Consider the following 25,251-nt stretch of genomic DNA (forward strand, 5'->3'; position numbering starts at 1 on the left):
TTAGTAATCAATCTCCAGAAGTGTGTGTCTAAATGTGTTTCCAAAAGCTGTCACCAAACACACGAAACACCTCTGCAGTGGTATTTTGTTTGTAGTTTTTGCAATTTCCGCCTGCATGACATACCTGTACAGTCCAAACCTGTTTGAGAATCCATTGCTCCTGATCCAATCTAAATAAATCTGCATGCTGTTTGGATTAATAGACTTCTCTTCTCCTAGACAGGCAGCACAAATAGTGGAGCCAAGCAGTAAAGCAATAAAGAAAAAGCACTTCACAACAGTTCAGTGTAAAATCAATGCAAAGTTTATTAGTGGCTTCTGAACAGTGAAATGTGTAAAGGTGTTCTCTTTTAATAGCATGGTCTACACTTCACACTGTCTTATAGAATGCAATTGATACACAATATATAAAGCTTTAAACATTCTATTTTAATGGCAGTGCTGATGTTTATGTACAGCTCAGACAAAAGTTTAGCATCACCTAGAATTTTTGGTACAATTCATAACTTTTATTTAACATTGTGTAATCAAAGAAACTACACAAGGATATCACAAAAGTCTACTGGATGTCACAATAGTAGTACAGTACATCATAGATTTCAAAATGTCAATTTATTTCAATTTGTCACTTTTTCATTCAGTATATGCAAAACTACAAATCACTGTAATTCAATATGTTAACGTAACATTATTCAGCAGGTTTCATTCCACTTTATAAAGCAAAATTAGTTCATTCTAAAGAGTGAGGCAAAACCTTTGGTCATATATCTGTTGTCTATTTCAGTCAGTCAAAGCTCTCAGCCTGCATTAAAGCAGCTAGCAGGACCAGTGAAACATGACACTGTCGACATCGATGCTTTATGTCTTCCTCGCGTCAAACCGCTTCTTGTTGCTGCTGTGAATTATCTGTACAGAATTCAACTGTCCTTTCAGCCTAATCCAGTCCAGATGCCACCCAGCCCTGCTCACCTATTTCAGGGGTCACACAGTTCAGTGTGTCTGTAGGAAAGGAGCCCTTTTTCTTCAAGACACAGATTTCATTAATCTGTCCAGTTACATTTATAATACACTTTCATGTATTAATATCATATTCAGGGAATATTCACCACAAGCCCATATTATCAAACCCGCACCAGCATCCCCCCTTGTATTTTTCAATGTCTCCCTTGAGTTTGTTCAGTTCCACTGCAGATCTGTATCTCAGGAATCATTGACAGTTTAAACAATGACAAACCTTTTACATACAGAGGTAATGGAAACATAATAATGTGCCCTTTATACACACAGATACTGGAAAACACAGGAACTCAAACTCAATTTCAATGCAATCCTTTCTAAATAACTAAGCCTGCCTTAGGATGTACTGCATTGTCACTCTAATGATATCATACTGGTACAAAATACAAGCAAACAAGACATATTTTGCCCAAAAGGAATAAACAGCTAATGGTGATTCCACAAAAGCACCAGCTGTTACTGACAAACAGTCTGAGGCAACTTCATTCTGCAGATTGTTTAGATAAATTATTCAGCTCTAATATTGTGGGTCTGTCATAATTGCACACACAGCAATTTACACAATAAAAATGATAGGAATTGTATTTCAATCCCACTGCATTGAAGCAGGGCTCCAGTATACAACAAGCTTGGAGGTTCGCAGTACTTAAAGGGTACATAAGGACCTTATTATTTGATTGGGTCGCATGTTCCCATGTGTTGCTACAACTGCTTACGGAAGGTGTGCGTATTGTTTAATTTGTTGTTTTATTTTTATATTTTGACCACTTTTTTAAACTTTTAAATTGCATTCCCTGCCTCAAGGACCTCAGAACTACATTTCCCATCATCCTCCTGCTCACTGGTAAATTCATCTCAGTTACATATGTGAGCAGGAGGATGATGGTAAATGTAGTTCTGAGAGGTCCATGTAGGTACATGGGAAGCCATTTTGAGGCAGTGAATGCAATTTTAAAAAAATGAAAACAATACACACCTTACGTAAACACATGGGAACATGTAACACAATAAAATAAAAGGTCTATATGTGCCCTTTAAACACTCAAAGCAGTCAAGTTAATTCAAACCCAAAACAGCATTTGCTCCAGTGCAAAGTTTGCACCACGTGATACAAAAAAAAAAAAAGGTTGCTTCAGCTTGTGCTTGCACTGGTGCAATAGCTTAGAGGTCATTCTAGTAATATGAAGAGCACAATGCTGCCACACTCATGATGAGAGTTTTAGTTTCTTTTAAATAATTTACTTCTGTTCTCACCGACACTGGTACAGTAATGGTATTTTAAAAATATGATGTGTTTTTGGTATCTTTGTTTAATGTGTTCACAGAAACAAGCTTGGCATAAATCCTCACAGCATGATGAATGAGATTAATTTCCAATGCAGTTCATTCTGAAAGAATGGGTCTTCAGTTTGACACGCTCCCCTCAGTGTCTCTGGATTCAGGCTGGCTCTCACTCCTGGGGACCCCCTTCATTTACCACAGGGTGAGAGAGAGACAAGGAATCAGTCAGCTCTCCACACACTCAAACAAGCAGGGTGGAGTGCTCAAGGACTGAGAGGGAGGGAGGCTGGCTCCAGTGTGAATTCGCTGGTGTCTTCTTAGACTTCCTGACACATTGAAGCTCTCCCCACATTCATAACATTGATATGGCTTCTCTCCAGTGTGAATTCGCTGGTGTCTTTTTAGGCTTCCTGACTCACAGAAGCTCTCCCCACATTCATTACATTGATATGGCTTCTCTCCAGTGTGAATTCGCTGGTGTCTTTTTAGGTTTCCTGACTGCCTAAAGCTCTCCCCACATTCAACACAGTGATACGGCTTCTCTCCAGTGTGAATGCGTTGGTGTCTATTTAGGTTTCCTAACTCACTGAAGCTCTCCCCACATTCAGTACATTGATATGGCTTCTCTCCAGTGTGAAGTCGCTGGTGTATTTTTAGTTTTCCTGACACATTGAAGCTCTTACCACATTCACTACAGTGGTGTGGCTTCTCTCCAGTGTGAAATATCTGGTGTTTTTTTAGTTTTCCTTTGTTAGTGAAGCTTTCCCCACATTCAGTACATTGATACGGCTTCTCTCTAGTGTGAAGTCGCTGGTGTGTTTTTAGGTTTCCTGACTGACTAAAGCGCTCCCCACATTCACTACAGTGATACGGCTTCTCTCCAGTGTGAATTCGCTGGTGTTTTTTTAGTTTTCCTTTGTCAGTGAAGCTTTTCCCACATTCAAAACATTGATACGGCTTCTCTCCAGTGTGAAATCGAAGGTGTCTTTTTAGGCTTCCTGATGCATTGAAACTTTTCCCACATTCACTACAGTGATACGGCTTCTCTCCAGTGTGAATTCGCTGGTGTTTTTTTAGTTTTCCTTTGTCAGTGAAGCTTTTCCCACATTCAAAACATTGATACGGCTTCTCTCTGGTGTGAAATCGATGGTGTCTTTTTAGGCTTCCTGACTCCATGAAGCTCTGCCCACATTCATTACACTGATGTGTTATCTTTGGCTGGGATAGATTTTCTGTATCCTTAAACAACAAGTCAACAGATTCCCCTTCAATGTGGACAGGCTCCAGTTCAGTCTCTTCCTCTTTAATGTGGACAGGCTCCAGTTCAGTTTCTTCCTCTTTAATGTGGACAGGCTCCAGTTCAGTCTCTTTAATATGGACAGGTTCCAGTTCAGTCTCCTCTTCTTTCATGTGGACAGGCTCCAGTTCAGTCTCTTCTTTAATGTGGACAGGCTCCAGTTCAGTCTCTTCTTTAATGTGGAAAGGCCCCAGTTCAGTCTCTTCTTTAATGTGGACAGGATCCAGTTCAGGCATCTCCTGTTTAATGCAGATAGGTACCAACTCCATCTTTGTTCCTTGGTTTTCACCAGGATAAGGCAGTCCTGAAAGCAGAAAATGAAATGAAGTATTACGATCTGTTCTCTATCGGTGTGTTTACACTTACAACTCAGAACTGAACTGACTCAGGGTCTGTGAGCATGTGGGTTGTAGTGCGTAGTGAAAGGGTGATGCAGGTGCTCCAGACAAGGACAAACACAAAGTTCACGGTTCAAGTTCCTTTTTATTTCTTGAACAAAAATTAAATAATAAAGTTGGCTCTACCCAGCAATGGGTATTGTCAGCACAAAACCAGGCTCAAATAATACAGCCAAAACAAGGGGTTGCAGTCCCTAAATAATAATCACAAAACCCACAAACACAGTCACATCTCTGGACAGTGTGTGCTCGTAGAGCAGCTGCGGTGCTGGAAACAGTGATGCTTGATTAAGTGCAGGTGTGGTGAAGTCCGGGTGAAGCCCCAGGCTGCAGCTCCCAGATCCGTGCTTAATTATTCTGAGAATGATGAGACACACGGTTGCAAAACAAACACAAAGCACTTAACCCTCGCTCCAAACAGTCCTCGTTTCCTCCCATCAACCACAACAAAGGAACCGAATATATGATGTGTATATGTGTATATTGTATTGCAATGTTTTACTATTCTGTATTTAATATGCATCTTTTTGTCAATGGCCCCAACATTTAATCTCAACCTTGTGGGATAAGCCATTACAAAGAAACATTTCAAGAATAATAATGTCTACACATAAGATTGTTAGTGATATGAGCGAGTTTCTGAAAATTTGCTCAGTGATTTCATTTCCTGCAAAGGGTGAAAGTGCTATTTTAATGATATTTCTATACGTTTCAGTAGTTTGACATGTACAAAAGCAGCTGACAGCAGTTACATCATTATATAATAATTGGATTGTTAGGGAACTTGTAAATAAATAAATGAAAAATCATACTGTTAGTTGGATGGGAAAATGTTTAGTGATATTTTGAAAATAGGTAAATTTCAAAATATCACTGTCCTGGTCACAAAAGCAAAGTTTGTGGGGAATAATAGCCATTTTCTATACTTTTGAGGCATAAGCAATTAGGAAATAACACTTACTACCCAGGAACCAAAAAAAAAAAAAAAATTTGTTACACGGTGTAATCATATAACCAAAGGGGACTCATCTCTATTAATAATACAAATAATCATATAACCAAAGGGGACTCATCTCTATTAATAATACAAATAATCATATAACCAAAGGACACTCATCTCTTTTCTTTTTTCCCTCTACAACAAAAATTACTTTATTTGCAGCAGATGTTTTATGACAAATTCAGAGTATAAAGTAATGTACTGACAGTCATTAAGTGCTGCAGTAATTCGGGGTGCACCGATAAAGATGTTCTTGTCCGATACTGATAGTCGATGGTTCTCTGCCCATATTGACCGATACCGATAATAAGACAGTGCATGTAAGCTATTGTAAACTACTAGAACAAGACCCAGGGCCAAATTTAAACTGTTTTACAATTATGAATGTTAAAATGAACAGGTATTGTTTACGTGTTGCACTTACTTCAGAAAATGAATACAAAAGAATAACTAAGTATTATACTGTGTGCTGGACAGCAATTTATACATTTGTTTTCTAACAGTCACACAAAAATAACACTTTGCATTTGTACAAGTAAAAACAATTCTGTAGAAAAAAACATTTATAACGTGACATTAACTTGTATAGCCACTTGCTGTCTAGCATTGCGTATCATAACCTCTACCTGTACTGTACAGCAGTACAGAAACACAGTCTAGGCAATGTGAACTACAACAGCGGTTGTTCCATTCTTATTGTAAGCCAGGGGTTTCGCTGTCGCTCGTCACTCGAGTAATTTGCGAATGTTTTTTGAAAGTGACGACAAAAAAAATGTGGAATCGTCACTAATGACGATCGTTTCTGTTTGTACTATAAAAAAAATCCCTTTTGTTAAAGTCACACACAACGTCTCGTTCTTCAAAAGAAGGGATCGCTAAACCAGAGTTACTGCTGCTGATCAGATCAGCGCCTCGGCCTCAGATTCATTGACTCTGCAACGTTCTCATCCCGTGGTAGATGATGTAAATGCAGTCAGCCATTCAGCGCCTCAGTTTCATGTTGCGTGTCAGTTACCATGGTAACCCAGACCGCTTTATGAGGCTGTGCTCGGTGCTGCTGTAGCTTTCAGCCTCACATTATTCTTTGCAACCTGACAGCTTCTGCTGCTGCGCTTTCACGATTACAGAGTTCTGCTCAAACCTTTGCATCCGCAGTGTTCGCGCCATTGCGCCAATGCCCCGCTGAAATAAAAAATGTCCCGCTGAAATTCTCTTAACGCGCCCGTGTGTCCCCCTTCCCTGACCAGACGCAATCAATACCGATACGCAGTAAATTAATGCATGTTGTACTACCATGGCATGTCTGACGACAGGCTAATCTTTTTTACTTGTTTCTTTACACTTGCGTTTTCATAATTAAACTCCCGTGTTTTTATTCTCCAGTCCAGTAGAATGCGATCACACACCCTCCCTGGTTACAGTCATTTTCACAGTAAAGCCTGGACGACAACATCAGGCTTGTTGACAACATAGCCCGGCGCAAATATAACCTCGTATCCCTGTTACACCCGACCATTACCTCTGGAAGAATAAGTAATCAGCTTCGGCAGTGACTGCTGAAATATAGGTTATTATAGTTGTGCTTAAAAATACTGCGTGCAGAAGATTTGTGAACCGAAAACGCATCATTAACTAAAAAAAAAAAAGCCGACGGTAAAGTTATAAAATATGTGAAATGTGTCTTTTCGATGACCAAAAATGCTAAAATTCAGGGCCAAAATTATTCCTTATGTGTTAAGCGCCAACTGTCTCTTGACCATTTCGCCAGTAGGCGTATCGAGCATGATAAAATTATATATATACAGTGTATGTCGTTTTATACGGCACTGTATATATGCCTACAATACATCTTGCATTGAGAAAACTCCACTGGAATCGGAATAAAGGAAATTCTTATGTAATACAGTTCACATGCAGCATGGTTTTGGTAAGTAGCATTTTCTATATCATTATGTGCAGTATTAAAATAAGTTAAAAACATAGCAAATCCACAAAACCAACGAAATACATAGTGTATATTTGACATTTTATTTGTAGTGTTCTGTGTAACACGGGCCATCGTTTAACCTGAAGCAGATATACGCGTTTATCATATTATCTACAACACCAACGTGTGTTGTAAAAATAAAGCAACAATTGTTTTGAAAACAGTCCAAAATATTTACTTGGTGGCCAAGAATGAAATGTCAATCAACGTTTAGTCGCTAACACCAGACTGATGTGCTGTGACAGAGCGTTCAGTGCACACACGACTAATTTACATATTAAATATGTACATTTTAAAAAGGCCTGTTTAAATGTAATATAAACAGTTGGGCGGTTACTGCAGTCTGTCTGGGATTTAAACTAAAAGCCTAGTCTTTAACTCATTTTATTTCCTGTGTGCGTTCATGCCTGCAAGTCGATATTTATTTGTTTCAATGACTCGATTAAAGTTTATTGTAACTTAAGTATTATTGGTTAATTTCAAAATACAGAATGTATGGCCAGTCAGAAACCGCAGTATTGTCATGCGGTCTAGTTTGACAAGCCGTTACGTCTGGTGTGAGCGTAGTAAGAGTTTTTAGCTTTCAATCCAGTGAAAAAATGTGGATTGTTTGCTCAATACCAGTACATTACTAGCAAAGGGCGATCAAGACGAAATACCATCAAAGATTAAAAACGCCAAAAATGTCTTGCGACTGAAGCTCTCTCCAATTTCCCTGCCATTATCAGTTATTTGTGTGGTAACAAGCAGGGACATCCATCACACTGATACTAGGTAAGCGTTTTATTATTATTTTTTAATTAGCATCAGTACTGTACGTTTTAGTCACCAATAATTTAAAAATGCCAGTAATATGTTTTCGTATTGAGGTCAGCTGTAGAGATGCGTGGATAGTGAACTTTTCTTTGCCTTCTTTTCTATAACTATCATCAATATAAATACATGATTGCGGTAAACTTGTGCGCGCAAATTAAAAAACAAAACTGTTAGCCAATACTGTAACATGTCGCAGAAGAAAATCCACTCGTTTTTTCAGCTAGAGTGAAACAGAACAAACAGAACAACAAGTTGTAGAAAATGAAGACTTGGATTCGGAACAGCAGAAAAAAAAGAACAAACAAAGCTCACAAGCGTCAGATAACAGAAAAAGAAAACAAGCAGCAAAGTTTCATCCTCATTGCAAAACTCCATGGGTTGTATGTAATATTCTAACACACTTTTTTTTTTCTTTTTATTGTAAAAAGACATACATGGTATAAGTAATTCATAATGCATTCTGTGTCTGTATGTAGCTTTTCAGGGCAAAAAATCCTGGTTCTTGAGTTTTAATGTTCTAAAACTTTACAGCTGTAAATTACCAATTTATTTAAAGTACAGAGCATTATTAAAGTGGTTTAATTAAATAATTGTTTTGGTCAATACAGTGATTTAAGGTATAAAATAAAATCAGGACTCATAACACCCTTGAAAACTTGAGCTGTGCGCCAGTAGTGACTACTGAATATCTGGAGTGACTAATGTTTTTAGAAAGTATTAGTCACTAGTGACTACAAAAATTTAGAACCCAGGGGAAACCCTGCTGTAAGCTCACACTGCTTCAAAATGCAGCACAACTTCAACTGTTCACTTCATCAAAAACAAAGAGATCTCATGAAAATATCCGCTTACAAAATTCACTCAAACTTGAATTTGTTACTAAACAAGACGGCACAGTAATCAATTACAGCTTCAAAAAGCAACAGAACACACCCGCAACCAATGAGATTGAGCAAGACACACAATTACAAATAATTATAATTATTATTTTAAACCATCAATGTTATTTAGGATTCAATCTATTGTTTTTTAAAGCATCAGAATGATATTCTACTCGCAGTCCACCGTTGGATTTAATGCAGCATCAAGTCTGTTCTGCTGCACACAACTCGCTATCCTATTGTGTTCAGATATTAAAAATCCAAACACAGCTCTTTTGAGACTTTTACTGTAGAATGATCACACGTTACACAGCACTGGGAAAATGAGTGTCTCAATGTTCTTGCATCATTAGTAAGCATGCCTGAGCAAACATTAAATTCTGTGCTGGAAGAAATTCAATCATGAATATGGGTGTACATTAACGGCTAAAATAACACAAACTGCAGATAGCCGATTGCGTGTGTTTTTATTTCCTCTTATCGGTGCCATGCAGGTAGGCTCCCGATTATCAGAGCACCCCTATTATTAAATAAAAACATGTAAACTGGCACAGAAATAAGAAATAAAAGCTTCTTGAAGTGCATCCTGAATGGTTATAATAACGAGATGCAAAGTGAAATGCAAGTGCTTTGAATGAAGTGACTGAACTAACACGATGAGACTTCAGTTTAAAGCTACGTGTATTTTGTTGATCTTACAGTAAATCAATGAATTACAGAATATTTAAAAGTAACCCTTGCGTGTTTTAGCACATTGCCACCAACTGTCATTTTAACATTTTACTATGGAGGGGCGTTAACATGAACACAAAAAATGTAAGACCAGCAGATAACAGAAAACACTTTAATCCCCATTAAGATGAGCGACACGATTGTTTGGTCTTGAGATCTGTTTATATGGTCTCATGACAATGTGCTCTGATGCCCTTTAGTGATTTCAATTAATATTTAGCTTGTGCATGATAAAACATGGGATTAATTTGCAATCTCATCAAGCTTACTACCAGTCACGCCCAGAACTGTCACGTCCGGAACACTAATCTGGGCACTTACTATTAAGAAAGGGTCAACAATTGTAATCTAGAATATACATTTTAAAAAGCTAGCTTTAAGAGAAAGTTTGAACAAAATATATAATGTAGTATCCAACTTTTATAGAAACTTTACCAAGAAAATGTTATGGCTGTGACATTTGGTTTAATTTAAACACCATTATTTTGAATCACTAAAATATTTTCCTTCATCCCAAGAAAATGTAATATTAGTAACTGGGCAGCAGTGTGGAGTAGTGGTTAGGGCTCTGGACTCTTGACCGGAGGGTCATGGGTTCAATCCCAGGTGGGGGACACTGCTGCTGTACGCCTGAGCAAGGTACTTTACCTAGATTGCTCCAGTAAAAACCCAACTGTATAAATGGGTAACTGTATGTAAAAATAATGCGATATCTTGTAACAATTGTAAGTCGCCCTGGATAAGAGCATCTGCTAATAAATAAATAATAACTTGGTATTACATACCCAGAGTCAAAATGTGACTTATTTAGAAATGTGTGACTAAAAAATGTATCTACCATTGATACCCAGCACATCTCCACTCTGGCACGCACTTGCCGATTCTTCCTGAGCAACATCCGAAGAATCCGACCCTTCCTCACCAACTATGCTACCCAGCTCCTGGTCCAGGCCCTGGTACTCTCCCGCCTAGACTACTGCAACTCCCTCCTGGCTGGCCTCCCTGCGTCCGCCACCCGTCCGCTCCAGCTCATCCAGAACTCTGCTGCCCGCCTGGTGTTCTCTCTGCCTCGCTTCGCCCACGCTACTCCACTACTCCGCTCGCTCCACTGGCTCCCGATCACCGCTCGCATCCAGTTCAAGACTCTTGTACTAGCCTACAGATGCCTTGACCAGACTGCACCCAACTACCTCCAGACCCTCATCTCTCCCTACACCCCCACTCGACCTCTCCGCTCCGCCTGCACTAGAAGACTAGCTCTACCTCCGCTACGCTCCCCTGCCTCCAGAGCCCGCTCCTTCTCCACCCTTGCTCCGCAGTGGTGGAATGACCTTCCTACAGATGTCAGGACTGCCCAGTCCCTGACCACATTCCGGCGCCTCCTTAAGACTCACCTCTTCAAACAGCACCTGTAGAACTCCTCTGTTTGTATCCTGGGACACTATCACCCTTCATGTAAATGTGCTTTATTTTGCTCATCTGCCCCCTATTTTACTGCATTTAATCCTGTACTTCAGAATACTGTAATCTGCCAAGTGTTTAACCTGTAGTACTTTGTATTTAATCACATCCTGATGTAACTACCACTATTTAATCATATCCTGATGTAACTATCACTATTATCTGCTGTATTATTTAATTTTGGTTTGTCACACTTGTACTTTGCTTGAACAAAAGTTATTGTATTTCTTGCTCTTATTGTATTACTTGTATTGTAACACTTGAAATGTATTTGCTTACGATTGTAAGTCGCCCTGGATAAGGGCGTCTGCTAAGAAATAAATAAAATAATAAATAATACCTAAAGTGTATGGAAGCTGGACTTCTGAAAATGTTGCTTTTTTAACAGTAATTTTAAATACCTGTAAAGGCACAAAGAGAACAATAATAATAGAGCCTGCACTGATAGACACCCTTTAATACAAATACAGGGAGAGATGCTTTTGATAAATACAACTTTTTTCTTTCATGGCCGTGGCACTTTTTCATGGAATTGTCCTTATAATGTTTTTACTTATTAAAAACAAGGCTAATTGTTTAGAATGTTACTGCAATTACTGATTTGAGGACACCTCTGTGTGTACAGCAATAACTTGCATAGTATTGATTTGAGACACCTCTGTGTGTACAGCAATAACTTGCATAGTATTGAGTTGATGCACCTCTGTGTGCAGAGCAATAACTTGCATAGTATTGATTTGAGGCACCTCTGTGTGTACAGCAATAACTTGCATAGTATTGATTTGAGGCACCTCTGTGTGCAGAGCAATAACTTGCATAGTATTGATTTGAGACACCTCTGTGTGTACAGCAATAACTTGCATAGTACTGATTTGAGACACCTCTGTGTACAGCAATAACTTGCATAGTACTGATTTGAGACACCTCTGTGTGTACAGCAATAACTTGCATAGTATTGATTTGAGGCACCTCTGTGTGTACAGCAATAACTTGCATAGTATTGATTTGAGGCACCTCTGTGTGCAGAGCAATAACTTGCATAGTACTGTTCACTTAAGAAACAGTCGGAAATGAGTCATGGAAAAGAGATCTACTGAAAAAATTAATTTAAAAGCAAGTGATCAGCCCTTTTTAATCTGTGAAAATAATGGAAATTCATTGTACTGTAACGCGCATTCTTGTGCTAAACTCTTAGCCTTTCAGATACGTTTCTTTCTGTAATATTAAGCAAAAATGTCACGATAATAAACAAAGCACTGCACACAACTACAATCCTGCCCAGCAGGCGCGGACTGGCCATTGGGAAGTGCGGGAGAATCCCCGGTGGGCCGGTCTGTTTGGACCTGCGTGGGCTGCTAGTCTACGTTAGATTTATAATTATTATTAATATTTTTTTTTTTTATTAATAATTGATAATTACACTGTTATTAACTTGGCAGTCTCGCTCTGTCGTGCGCACACATCACCACACCAGTCATCTCTTGGGTAGATCCAATATCGCAATATCTAAGGGGGGGGCGAGGAGTGGCCACTCCCTGATTGGACTTGCCCGGATTTTCTTAGAACGGGATTGGTCAACCAGATTTCGTCTTTCGTTTGAAACTCTTGTATTGATAGTGGATGAGTGTCAGTGTAAATAATGGAGAGAAAAAGAAAAGGTGGGGCAGAAAAGATTAGAGACAAACGGCAACGGTCTCTCGAGGCAGATGCCGCAAAGTGCACAAAAATAACGGACATGTTCCGTCGGCCGGCTGGTAGTAGGGAGAGCGAGGGATGTCAGGATGCCAGTATTAATCAGCCGACTCAGCCTAGGGAGCCCACTGAAGAAGATGACGCTGTGGCAGGGTCGAGCACAGCAGGTACAAGCAGTAGAGTTTATGGTTGCATTAAAATAGATTAAAGACTCGGCTGCGCCTCATACCTAATAACACCTTGGCTGTGACTATATACACGACATATCATGGCCTCTCGTACCTTATTGCTTTTATAAAACGGCTACACCAATATTTGTAACGTTAGTCACTTTTTGAGATCTAGTCAGCTATGTATAGTTATTCTAAACTCTGCTAGCAAATCGACTAGCCATCCTATGCTAGCTAGCTAGCTAGCTGGGTTACTAAAAAAAACATTAGCTCAAACATTTCCCAGGTTGCGTCTCTCTCTCGCTCCACCATTTAGCTGGCTACCCCTGATATAAACTGAAACAAAATCATGGCAAACCAAGCTGATGGTGGTATTAGCCAATTTTTATTTGTAAAACTATAGCATGACATGCCATATGGCTATAGTATTGCCCCCTACTGGACACTCATAGCGTAGATTTCACATTGCATGTATTGTATCACACTAACAAAATCTCAAATTTTAAAGCAATCGTTCACATGAATTTGATTGGGTTTGATACTTCTGTCGATGTTGATTAGGTTGTTGTGCAAAAATCTAATTTATGGAACGATGAGAAGGCCTAACAGCGGCCTATGGTTGAATATAGCATGGCTGGATCGCTGACCAATCAGAGAGGAGGACCGGAACTATCCGTTTTATAAACAAGCTATGTTCTTATGAGTATTCTTCCAAATTATAATACATTTTGCTAAAGGTATTAATTAAATGGATTGCTGTTGTTCTTTCGTGCATATTAAAGCAGATGCAGCTGAGCTTGAGGAGCGAGAAAGGGACAGAATGGATGCTGTTGCAGAGTCCAGTGCAGAGAGAACAACAGCTGAGGAAAGAGAAGGAGAGAGAGACAAGATGCAGGCATATGAAGTGAATGCAGGGGGGTCAGCTGGTAGCTTTGATTACTTCACACGCCCTCAGTCCAAAGAGCTGGACTCATTTTTGTTATCACCCTAACACAGTGGGACAGACTGAAGATGTCAGCTTGGGATGGATACAGGGTCAACACAACAAGTGAGGTGCCTGAGGAGGATGGAAACAGTGGAGCATGTGAAGAAGAGCTGGAGCTAGAGAACAAAACTTGCACTTCATGCAAAAACTATGCAATGTGTTGCTATTTGATTCTATCCCGATACAATTTACTGACTGATGCCTAACATATAATTGGTTTGGGCTACAAATTCCTCCTGACTTTGTCAGTAACCACTTGGAAGGGTTCATGCCAATGTATACAGAGAAAGAGATACTGATGGCCCTAGACAGTGATGAAGTTATTGACAGGATTGCAGAGAAGTGTGCACTGCTGCGACGTCTGCTGGCGACGTAAGGTAGGACAGTCTTGTTTACATGTATTTCGGTGAAGTAGTTGACTGTATTTTGAGATAATTAGGGGTTCTGAAACCCTATTGTAATTTTGGGTTGCTATTGGCGCTGTTAATGGTTTCTAGAATTGCTAAATATGAGCCGATGTGTTCAGAATTTTTTTTTTTTTTTTTTTTTTTTTTTTTTTTTAATTATGCCTATTGAGAGACCGCAATCTGTGTGAGGTCGGTGATGGTTTCTAGAATTGATAAATAAGATGTGTTTATACTTTACAGTTTATTATTAGGCCTACTGAGGTTGGTTTTGGTGTGCAGAGAATGGTTTCTTTCTACGTGTTGCATTCACTGAACACAAAGCGGTGGCAGACAGAGACGTGCAGAGACAAAGAATAATGAATAGAAACATATTTCGTAGACGAAAAATCTATGATATTTTCAGTAGGATAGCCTATCTTCTATATCATGAAGCCATGGTATGGCAACTGCCATAGCCTATACTTTGCCATACCTAAATCGCCCCTAATATGTTTGAAAACCTGGTAGTAGCTATAGCCTACAATGTACAAAGAAGTTTTACCCTAACAATTTAAAACTCTATTTTTTTTACCGATACTTCATCATGATTGCGCGCTGCGTGTGCTGACTTCATTATTATGTCGGTATGTTGATTTTGACATAAATGTGGGCCGGTGGACCCGAACTTCCCGGGCCGATTTTTGGTCCCAGTCCGCCCCTGCTGCCCAGTAACACATTGACTGCTCTGACACACTCAGTTACAATGAGACAATATAAGCCGAGTATGAAACGGACTGAAGTTGAATGAATAGAGAGAGAGACACTTACTTCAGGTATTGTCAGTGGGATGTGCAGCACGGCTCTAGTGCTCCAGTCACTCGCTCTGACCGTCTCCTCAGTGAATGTGTCCTTTCTTCTCTTCAGATCTGAAAATGTGTTTGTTTAGTTCAAGGAGAACAAAGATTTTTTTTTTTACATATATTATTTGCTTTAGTTCACTTAAACAAATGTATAGTGTACTATGAGATTACAAGAATACAGTTTACTGTGAAAGGAGTCATTCAAGAGGAGGGGACAATTTCACCCCCCAGGTGAGCAAGGAAGTGCAGCACTATCTGAAAGCAAGGCTTGTAAACCCATATTGTAACCTTGTGTAGTACCAGATATCCTGCATCAAAATAAAAACGTGTTTCTTTCAGGTAGCAATATTAAAAACTCTGTGTGACGTTCCACAGCACGAGTTTGGAACTGAGGTCTCCCTCAGTGTTTTAAATGATACCAGCAGAATAAAACTAGTGAAGGAAACAAAGATACACTTCATTGAAAGAATGTTTAAACATGATTTCAAACACATTAAGAAGGACAGAAAGCCGGTTTTCCATGTGTGTTCATGCAAGTGTGAAAATGGCATAGTCACTGTATGAACGCTTTGGAAAGCGCTGCTTTTACAATCATTACGGTACACGTGCACTCACTCCACTCAGTGAAATAGTAATTGTTTGATACTGAAAATATATTTGATCTCGTTTATAAAAAACTTCCCCAATTGCTAGTCTCTACGTTCCACGCGGTCTCACGAATAGAAACAAAAAACAAAACATGCACGACAAAAATAGCCAGACCGCCAAAGACAATATTTACTCGCTAGATGTTTTCAACACGAGCTCAATCTGTCTGCAAACCCGCCGCTCGTGCAGCACTGAGCCCGCGGCACGGAGACTCTAACTGGAGGGATATGAATAAAAACAAACGCGCTGGCACAGCCACGCCGCTTCACAAATACAACACACACACACATAAAAACAATGCGCTCCTACCACACAACAACCAGGACCTTTCAAAATAATACACTATAACAGCTTTCTGTAGTTTTAAAACACATTGTAGAGCTCAATGCAGACTCTCTTACCTCCTCTCTGCTCTCCCTCAGTGTCTGAACGCGTCTGTCTTCAACAGAACGAGGAATATACCAATCACAAAATACAAACTGTTCAGTGCGGTTTGGCAATTCATCTAATATGGACCGCAAAGGGAATTGTGATACCGGGGATCTTTTAATTAAAATTGAACAATACTTTCAATTGTAACATCGTAAACGAGCTGTTTGTAGCTCTAGTTTTTCCAGTGAATACAATTTGAATTCAGGTAAACCCCTCCCTCATGCGGGAGTTGGTATAGTCCTTTATCAATCAGGACGCTGTGACTGAAGGCAGCAGGGAGTTTTACGTTGATATATAATCCGTGTTTTGTGCACTGATTTTGCTATTTCCCGTCCTGTTCTTCAGATCAAGATGTTCAAACACTAACGCTATACCCCTGATAATGTGTTTTAGAAGTATATTAGGTTAATTCAAGTTTGAGCGCCGTTGTCACAAACAGATCCAAAATGGCGTAGGCACGGGCGCAGTTTCATAGCTTTCTCTTCGCTCGTCTTGGAGGTTCAGTGTGTGTGAACTTGTTTTTGGTAAATACAGCACAGGGTCGCAGAAAGGTCATTCTTTACGAGTAAACTTCCAGGCAGTAACCTCTGCTATTTCTACCCCATGCTTTTATTTAGTTTCTCTTAAACTGTATTATTGTCTCCTATTCTTTATACAGGACAGTATTCCTCCCTGCTGTCCAGCGGCACAGATTTAGAATCTTCCTCAGACTGCGCTGCGAACTAAACCAGGCAACAGAGCCGCCTCCACAGCAGCAGAAGAGTCATCAGCAATGAGACACGCCAAGGAGTGCGCTGCTCTGTGAGACTCGAGGGGCCGCATTATCAAAGCGCTTCCTCCAGCCTTTAATTAGCTTCTATTGATTTAAAAAAGGACAAAACATCATGTTAATGTTACACAATGAGAAACTAAACACATTGAGAGTGCTGAAGAGGGCTTGAAATACAGTGTATTACTCAGCTGTTTGGTTCTAGTTTTGTAAAATCAACAGGTGGTTTACCTCTTTAAAATAAATAGGAGTTAATTAAAGACTGGCGTAAAAGCTTTGAAAAGATGTCCTGAGGTGTCTTATTGTGATTAAAAAGCGTCCCTTTCCTCAAGAAAACCCTGAGAGGCGTTAGAAAACTAAAGCTCTTTGAATGAAATGCTTTTTATTGTATGAATAACTACCCAGTGGAGTGACAGAGCAGGTTAATAAACTAAATGTATTGAATGAATAATGAAATCAGATAATATATGTCAGAGAGTGAGAGGTTTGTATTAAACAGTCCAGTTACAGTATTTTTTAAATGTTTTAGTAGTTTAACTGCTTATGACTGCGAGGACTGGAAACAAAGGTAAATATTCTCATACAATACTCTGCATTTATATTACTGCGCCCAACAGTACTTTCTGCAAAGCTGTATTTGGGTCTGAAGTTGTTGTCCCCGGTCTGTACCGAGTGTATTCATTCATGAGAAGCAACACAAGTGAAGGTGAATAAGCAGCCTACAGAATGTGTGCATTGCAGAAAGCGTTTATTATTAAAACACGACGAGATAGCTCTCAGGTTTTATTAATAAGCACCAGTATTCTATTTGACTGGCGTTAGGTTGTAGCCCTTTAAAAGTTCCAAACGTCAAATTTGCAATGCTTCAATGTATCCAGTAGGTGGCACCAAAACACTGTTCAACTTAGACTGCATGGGTCGATAATGTACATTCCTCCTTGAATGAGTTTAGTGAAAAAGGGGCGGGCCTAGATATTTCAAACAGCATTACTGATATTTCTGTGATACAATACTGAACTGATTGGGTATTTTTACCGCAATATAAAGCATGCTTTAATTCTTAGTTTAAACTGATGCATAATAAAGTGAATGTACACAAACATTTGTGTTTAGTGTTTAAGTCTTCAAATAATTAGATTATAATGTTTAAACCATTTTGCTTTTTAAATGATACCTTCAATGTTCTACTGTGCTACTAATGGGAAAATGTAAAATAAGGATGATGGCTGATTGAAGCAAAATCTTTGTATTTTTGTGAAACGTAATTTCTTCTCATCAAAAAAAATTCTAAGAATCTTCATGTTTCTTTCACCTCTGTAAATCACCTCCTCATCCAGTTCATTGCTCTGTGTGTGTAATCTCCATGCCTGCAATGGTAATGACTAGAGTTAAATCACCTCCTCATCCAGTTCATTGCTCTGTGTGTGTAATCTCCATGCCTGCAATGGTAATGACTAGAGTTAAATCACCTCCTCACCCAGTTCATTGCTCTGTGTGTGTAATCTCCATGCCTGCAATGGTAATGACTAGAGTTAAATCACCTCCTCATCCAGTTCATTGCTCTGTGTGTGTAATCTCCATGCCTGCAATGGTAATGACTAGAGTTAAATCACCTCCTCATCCAGTTCATTGCTCTGTGTGTGTAATCTCCATGCCTGCAATGGTAATGACTAGAGTTAAATCACCTCCTCACCCAGTTCATTGCTCTGTGTGTGTAATCTCCATGCCTGCAATGGTAATGACTAGAGTTAAATCACCTCCTCACCCAGTTCATTGCTCTGTGTGTGTAATCTCCATGCCTGCAATGGTAATGACTAGAGTTAAATCACCTCCTCATCCAGTTCATTGCTCTGTGTGTGTAATCTCCATGCCTGCAATGGTAATGACTAGAGTTAAATCACCTCCTCACCCAGTTCATTGCTCTGTGTGTGTAATCTCCATGCCTGCAATGGTAATGACTAGAGTTAAATCACCTCCTCACCCAGTTCATTGCTCTGTGTGTGTAATCTCCATGCCTGCAATGGTAATGACTAGAGTTAAATCCTAGTGGTCAGGTGTAACCCCTTTTCATTTAAAATATATTATGATGCTGCAGTAATTTAAATTTGCTCAGCAACAGTGCATGTAAAGAGTGTGTGTAAATACAGGGTTTACTGTAGATTGATCTCTAGATAGATCTGTATTATAGATACAAAGTGGAGCTCACAGTGCTGTTCACTGCAGATGAGTGTGTGTAAATACAGGGTTTACTGTAGATTGATCTCTAGATAGATCTGTATTATAGATACAAAGTGGACCTCACAGTGCTGTTCACTGCAGATGAGTGTGTGTAAATACAGGGTTTACTGTAGATTGATCTCTAGATAGATCTGTATTATAGATACAAAGTGGAGCTCACAGTGCTGTTCACTGCAGAGGTCATCTCAAAAACAGAACACACTTCTCCTTTTTTGCTGGGAAGCAGTCAGCTCTGCTCTGCATTCATTTCTGAGAAGGAAATACGTGTCTGTGGTTAGTGAGAGGAAGTGAAGGCAGGCAGGGTTTAAATTGAGCCTGAATACTGGAATGCAGCCCTGCACCCACTGTTAAACTGACAAGAGGGGATTCTGAAAAGGGGAGATTGAGCTGAGCAGCTTCATACCAAACATGCCCTCAATCATCTTTAGATGAGGGGGTTTGCTCTGCTCCTTAGAAAAGAATTAAACAAAGATCTGTTATAAAGCTGTGGTATAATGAAAAACAATTCATGTGAAAATCTGAGGGGAACATTGAAGCAGGGTTTCACTCTAACTATTCTCCTGCTGAATGCAAACCTACAAGTGTGGTGTTCTGTGTGTCTCTGCTCTGGGGGCTCTTGCCAGCCCTCCTCAAAGGCTCAGCCACTGTAGAGCCTCACCCCTCTGAGGGAGACTCCCTGCTGGGACAGAGGGGGACCCCCTGGACAAACAGTCCATTCAATCCCGCCTGAAGCTGCCCCTGCCTCGTGCATCATTGCAGGCAGCCTCCAAAAGAGATGTCGCAGACTGGCTGGGCAGTGAGACATGGTTCCAGTGGCAGAGTGGGGGAGCTCACAGGTAGCTCACATTACCACTGCTCATGCTATCCCAGCTCTCTGGATTAAAAACCTCCAGTGATGCCAACCCAGCAGCTTCATGAGCACCAAAATAAAAGTGTAGAAATATAAATTGAGCATTTATTTTAGTATCAAGGCCTTTGCATAATGAGGAAGTTTTAATGTCAATAACTTTGCAAAAGGAGCCAAACCTTTGACTGTCCTTGTGCCATGCTTATAGTTCTTGCGCTGCTGGAGCTGCAGTTGTACATACTGCCCACGCTGGATGCACTGGGTCTTACTTGTTTTGGGGGTCCCATATGGTCTCCGTTTTCCTGTAAAGAGAATGACCAGGTGTAGTATACACTGTTATGCAGTTTGATAAGGTGCATTTACTGTTTAGGGAACCCATTCTCCCTTCTTACTTCTTCTATTGTTTTATGTTTGTTACATTGCTTGCAACTTCAAAAACTGTCCCTTATCAGAGTTTCAATTATTTAACTTTCAATGTTATTCTTACAATTAATTTTAAACCAAAATATTATCTTAATTTCAGGTATATTCGATTACACTATGTAACACGATTTTTGTTCCTGGGTAGTAAGTGTTATTTCCTAATTGCTTATGCCTCAAAAGTATAGAAAATGGCTATTATTCCCCACAAACTTTGCTTTTGTGACCAGGACAGTGATATTTTGAAATGTACCTATTTCCAATGAGAAAACGGGCGAATTTGTGTCTTTTCGTTCACATAAAGTCAGAAAAAAACAACATATGAATCCAAATTAACATGTATTTATACTAAAGTAATACAAAAATGACTACGAAAGATTTAGAAGTGAGTAGTTTTTCGAGATTTACGATTATACTGTAAATCACTTTCACGAATCAGCCCCCAAATGTAGTCTCCCATCAAGTACTCGTTATACTATCCTTCACTGACAGCTCATCCAGGAGCCTCAAAGCCGTGCTGCTCCATAATGGTAACAAGTACCCATCTCTTCCCCTGGCTCACTCGGTGCACCTCAAAGAGGATTACAACAGCATCAAGACCTTGCTGGACGCCTTGAAGTATGATGAGTATGGCTAGGACCCCCGGAAGGTGCTGATGCCACCACTGCACATCAAATTGGGCCTTATGAAACAATTTGTCAGAGCTCTAGATAAGGAGTCGGCAGCCTTCAAGTACCTTCAAGACTTCTTCCCTAAGCTGTCTGAGGCAAAGGTCAAAGCCGGTGTCTTCGTCGGACCACAGATAAAGAAGATCCTGGAGTGCAATGAATTCCCCAAGAAGCTCACTAGTAAGGAGAAAGCGGCTTGGAACAGCTTTGTCGCAGTGGTTCGGGGCCTCCGGGGCAATCACAAGGCCAAAAACTATGTGGAGCTGGTTGAGACTCTGGTGAAGAACTACGGCACAATGGGCTGTAGGATGTCCCTCAAAGTCCATATCCTTGATGCTCATCTTGATAAATTCAAGGAGAACATGGGAGCGTACTCGGAGGAGCAAGGCGAGCGCTTCCACCAGGATATACTGGACTTTGAACGCCGCTACCAAGGACAGTATAACAAGAACATGATGGGAGACTACATTTGGGGGCTGATTCATGAAAGTGATTTACAGTATAATCGTAAATCTCGAAAAACTACTCACTTCTAAATCTTTTGTAGTCATGTTTGTATTACTTTAGTATAAATACATGTTAATTTGGATTCATATGTTGTTTTTTTCTGACTTTATGTGAACGAAAAGACACAAATTCGCCCGTTTTCTCATTGGAAATAGGTCAATTTCAAAATATCACTGTCCTGGTCACAAAAGCAAAGTTTGTGGGGAATAATAGCCATTTTCTATACTTTTGAGGCATAAGCAATTAGGAAATAACACTTACTACCCAGGAACCAAAAAAAAAAAATTGTTACACAGTGTTACCAATACAAGACTGTTCATTTCATTGCAGTCTTTATTTAAATCCAATTTGACACTTTTATTGAATTTCGTTGAGTTTTAATCACTGCTGTTAGTTTCCAGTTTACCCAGACTACCAGGAGATAGTCTTCTCCCTCATTTATGAATGGCTGTTCCTCTAACATGACTATAGTTCTTGCACATCCGCCCGGAGCTCCAGGGATGATGTGAAGGATTACAGCAGCATGTCACAGTGTTTCCGATTGGTCTTTAGGAGGGTCCCTCTATATTTGCACCATTCCATCACACTGTACAGGCAGCTGACTTTAAATTACATTTTCTCTTTTTATCTTTAACCTTGTGTGTCTGTCCAATTACTACAGCACAGCTTACAAAATTTGTTTTGGTTCATTTTACTTTTTAACCTAGTTCTGTCCCAGGCCTTGTTTAGCTATATCACGTGATTATTTTGCAACATATTTTGTGCATCAATTTTAAATACAAAAGAAATCTATTCGAAAATGCCAAAATTCAAAAGTGGCAAGGATTTGTATTACTCGTGGTACTATGTTACACTATACCGAGGCACACAAATTTAGAAATATTACGATTACTTTGTCTATATTATATCAAAATGAATTTGGCAGAATATGTTTGCACGCCCCCGTTTGGTCAAGGAGGCGTTTGAACAGCTTTATTCTTTTCATTTATTCCACTAGGAGTCATTGTTGGCCTTATGACGCCATATGTTGGAGGTTTTAAATGTAATTGTATTCATTTCCATGTTTAGATCCTGACATTGTGTTTTGTATTGATCTGTTTCTTTCTCACAGTGGTTAGTTATGTCTTTGCCTTTTCTGGAAAACATATTTTCTACTCAAGTTTTTCGCTTCTTTCTTTCTTATTTCTTTAACACGATTGTCAGTAGAGTGGCAGTTCTTATTCTGTTTATTTATTTTTATTTTTTACGTCTCATTTTACTGCCTGATTCCTGCCACCACATGGACAGTTCAGTTTTACACTGGAACAGATCAATTCCTTTTTCTTTTGTTTCTTTTAGTAATTCTATTTGTTTTCATTAGCACTTGTTCACAATACACTGGTATTTTGGTCATTTTTTCTGCAAACTGTTCTTACTGTAATGCTGGTTCTGCAACTCAGACTGATGTCTCAGTAATTCAATACTTTAGTCTATGACTGTCTGCACTGCATATATGCACCTAGTCTGCCTCAGAGGGACTTACACACCAGGATTAGATTACGTTGTAGCAATTCCCATGCTACATAATGTGGGTGTAAGTCTCATCCACCTGTCCCTTTAATTAGGGTCAGTAGTCTGGCCAGGTTAAAACTTCATTTCCCACAGTTTCTTGCAACCACCCTCTGTTTATCCTCTCTCCCCACTGGCTCATTCAAATATCCACTCCTCCAATCTCAGAGCTCCTTAGAAGCCAGCACCTGTACTAAAGCTGGCTGATTAGGCCTGGAGGGAGACTCCCTTTCTCTGAGGAATCCACCCTAACCAACAGCACTACAATCTTAAATCTCACTTGTTTAGTTATAGGAATAGGGCCAGTAGTATCTCCTTAGGGAGGACAGCGCAACTGCTTATCAGTTGTGCAGAGTGATCGTGACAACGTAACTCAATCTGCCTCAGCAGGACTTACTGTTGAGATTTTTTTTATTTGTTTATATATATATATATATATATATATATATATATATATATATATATATATATATATATATATATATTTGAGTTCACCTGACTGTCTCAATTCAGTCTTCACTCTGAGTTTATCAGTTGTATACAGACTTGTCAGGATAGACACATTTCTTTATTATTCCCTCTGACTCAGTTTTAATATTTATTTTTGTTTGCGAATTCCTGGAAGTCCCTGTCACTTAGAAAACCACTATTGGATTTTCTTTTCCTAGTCTGGGATTCCCCGCTGGGAATTCTATCCCTGGGCACACTCGACCCTCATATCTTATTACTTTCACTTTCCTTTTTCAGTATTATGTGTGATTATTCAAAGATTGACTCACCCGATTAAGACGATGATAATGGAACCGGTCATAAAAATTACGAAAATGAATCTTTACAACCACACCTTGTGAAACATTCTTTCAGGAAGTTTCTCAGGAATCCTGGGTATTTGGCACCAAAAACTGTTGGGAAATAAATGACAAATTATTTATCAAAAATATTTTCTATGTGTAGCGGGGCTGCAATTCTGACCCTTCCTAGTCCTCTCGCACCCCTACAAGCAATCTCGACTACGCCACCCTCACATATAGGTTTCATGTCATAGAGCTAGAGGGACACCCTATACACCAAATACATATACATTTGTTATCAGGTTTCTACAACAGGCCCCCTCAATTGAATGAGCTCACAGGCAAGAATGCAGTTTAAAAAAAAGGGTTATTACAGAAAGAATAACTTAACAGAATTCAACAAGTACAAATATGAAAGTCAATGAATGCAGCACTAATTATATAGATACAAATATAGATATGAGAATGATAGATGCAGTACTGGAAACCGCCACAAGGTGGCTACCGCTTCAATGTTAAAGGTTCTACTGATATGATAGATGGTAATTTTATAATACTAAAAATCTCAAACAGGGAGATACACTAGAGCAGCAATCAGAAACGTCTTGGTTGTATGTAAACCTCTCCCAGCATGTACTCACATAGGAGGGGAGGACTAAAAGAAAGAAATACAATTATTAGTGTATCAAAGAAAATCAAATGTGCATCAACAGAAAATAACTCGCAATCAATCTGGTGAAATATACATGAAGTGCACGCAAAACAAATATCAATTCTCAAATGAACGCGAAACACACAATATAGAATCACAGCAAACCAGACAAAACTCACCCCATCCGAAATATCCTACATCGCTGGGAGAGGCACAGGGAGACTTGATTAAATTATACACACAAAACAAGTTATGACTCTGTTGGTAATACTGCAACACGGTAGAATCTACAGTTTACCACACCAGTAGTATGAGCACAAACTAGAAGCACTACAAACATACAGCAAACAGCATGATGAACGTGCTGTAAAACTGGAACTAAGCAGCAGAGAGCAAAATAAAGAAAACATCTAAGAAATCAGAACAAAAAGAACATACAAGAAACAGTGGCTGTGCGCACTCCTTAAATACAGAAGAAATCATATCAGACACGAAAACACACATGATTCTGTTAGAAACAAGACTTCCGACTACGTTACCCTGGTGAGCTCTTGCTGTGGTCACACAAAAGGATGAGTTACACCATGTCACCCCGAGGAGGTTAAAACAACGAACCTGATCACGCAACCCGCAAAACAACACATTAAAAAACACAACGGAAAAGATCACACTGGGAAGAAATGCAAACGGCGTGGGGCTTCCCTTCTGTGGAGGAATTAACACGCGTGACGTATGCTGACAGTCCTGATCAGAAACAGCGCTGTGGTC

General features: G+C 39.5%; 1 protein-coding gene across 3 annotated transcripts; it reads right to left on the minus strand.

Moving 5' to 3' along the window:
• Nucleotides 1–241: 241 nt before the first annotated feature.
• On the minus strand, nt 242–20,460 carry LOC117398407 (zinc finger protein 501-like). Of its 3 annotated transcripts, none has more exons than XM_058997758.1 (3): nt 20,077–20,460; nt 14,932–15,029; nt 242–3,899 (listed from the first exon to the last, which is right to left on the minus strand). In XM_058997758.1, the coding sequence occupies exon 3, from the start codon at nt 3,862–3,864 to the stop codon at nt 2,524–2,526; it is 1,341 nt and encodes a 446-aa protein (XP_058853741.1). In that variant the 5' UTR covers nt 3,865–3,899; nt 14,932–15,029; nt 20,077–20,460; the 3' UTR covers nt 242–2,523. The 3 variants fall into 3 exon arrangements, with proteins under 3 accessions (XP_058853741.1, XP_058853740.1, XP_058853742.1); XM_058997757.1 differs by lacking the exon at nt 20,077–20,460 and adding an exon at nt 16,013–16,920; XM_058997759.1 differs by lacking the exon at nt 20,077–20,460 and adding an exon at nt 15,745–16,003.
• Nucleotides 20,461–25,251: the final 4,791 nt, after the last annotated feature.

Source organism: Acipenser ruthenus, chromosome 23, assembly GCF_902713425.1.
Source record: "Acipenser ruthenus chromosome 23, fAciRut3.2 maternal haplotype, whole genome shotgun sequence".
NCBI lineage: Eukaryota > Metazoa > Chordata > Actinopteri > Acipenseriformes > Acipenseridae > Acipenser > Acipenser ruthenus.

What these genes read in the sequence shown, in the direction of transcription:
- LOC117398407 (XM_058997758.1), bottom strand. Translation starts at nt 3,864, where the DNA reads ATGGAGTTGGTACCTATCTGCATTAAACAGGAGATGCCTGAACTGGAT.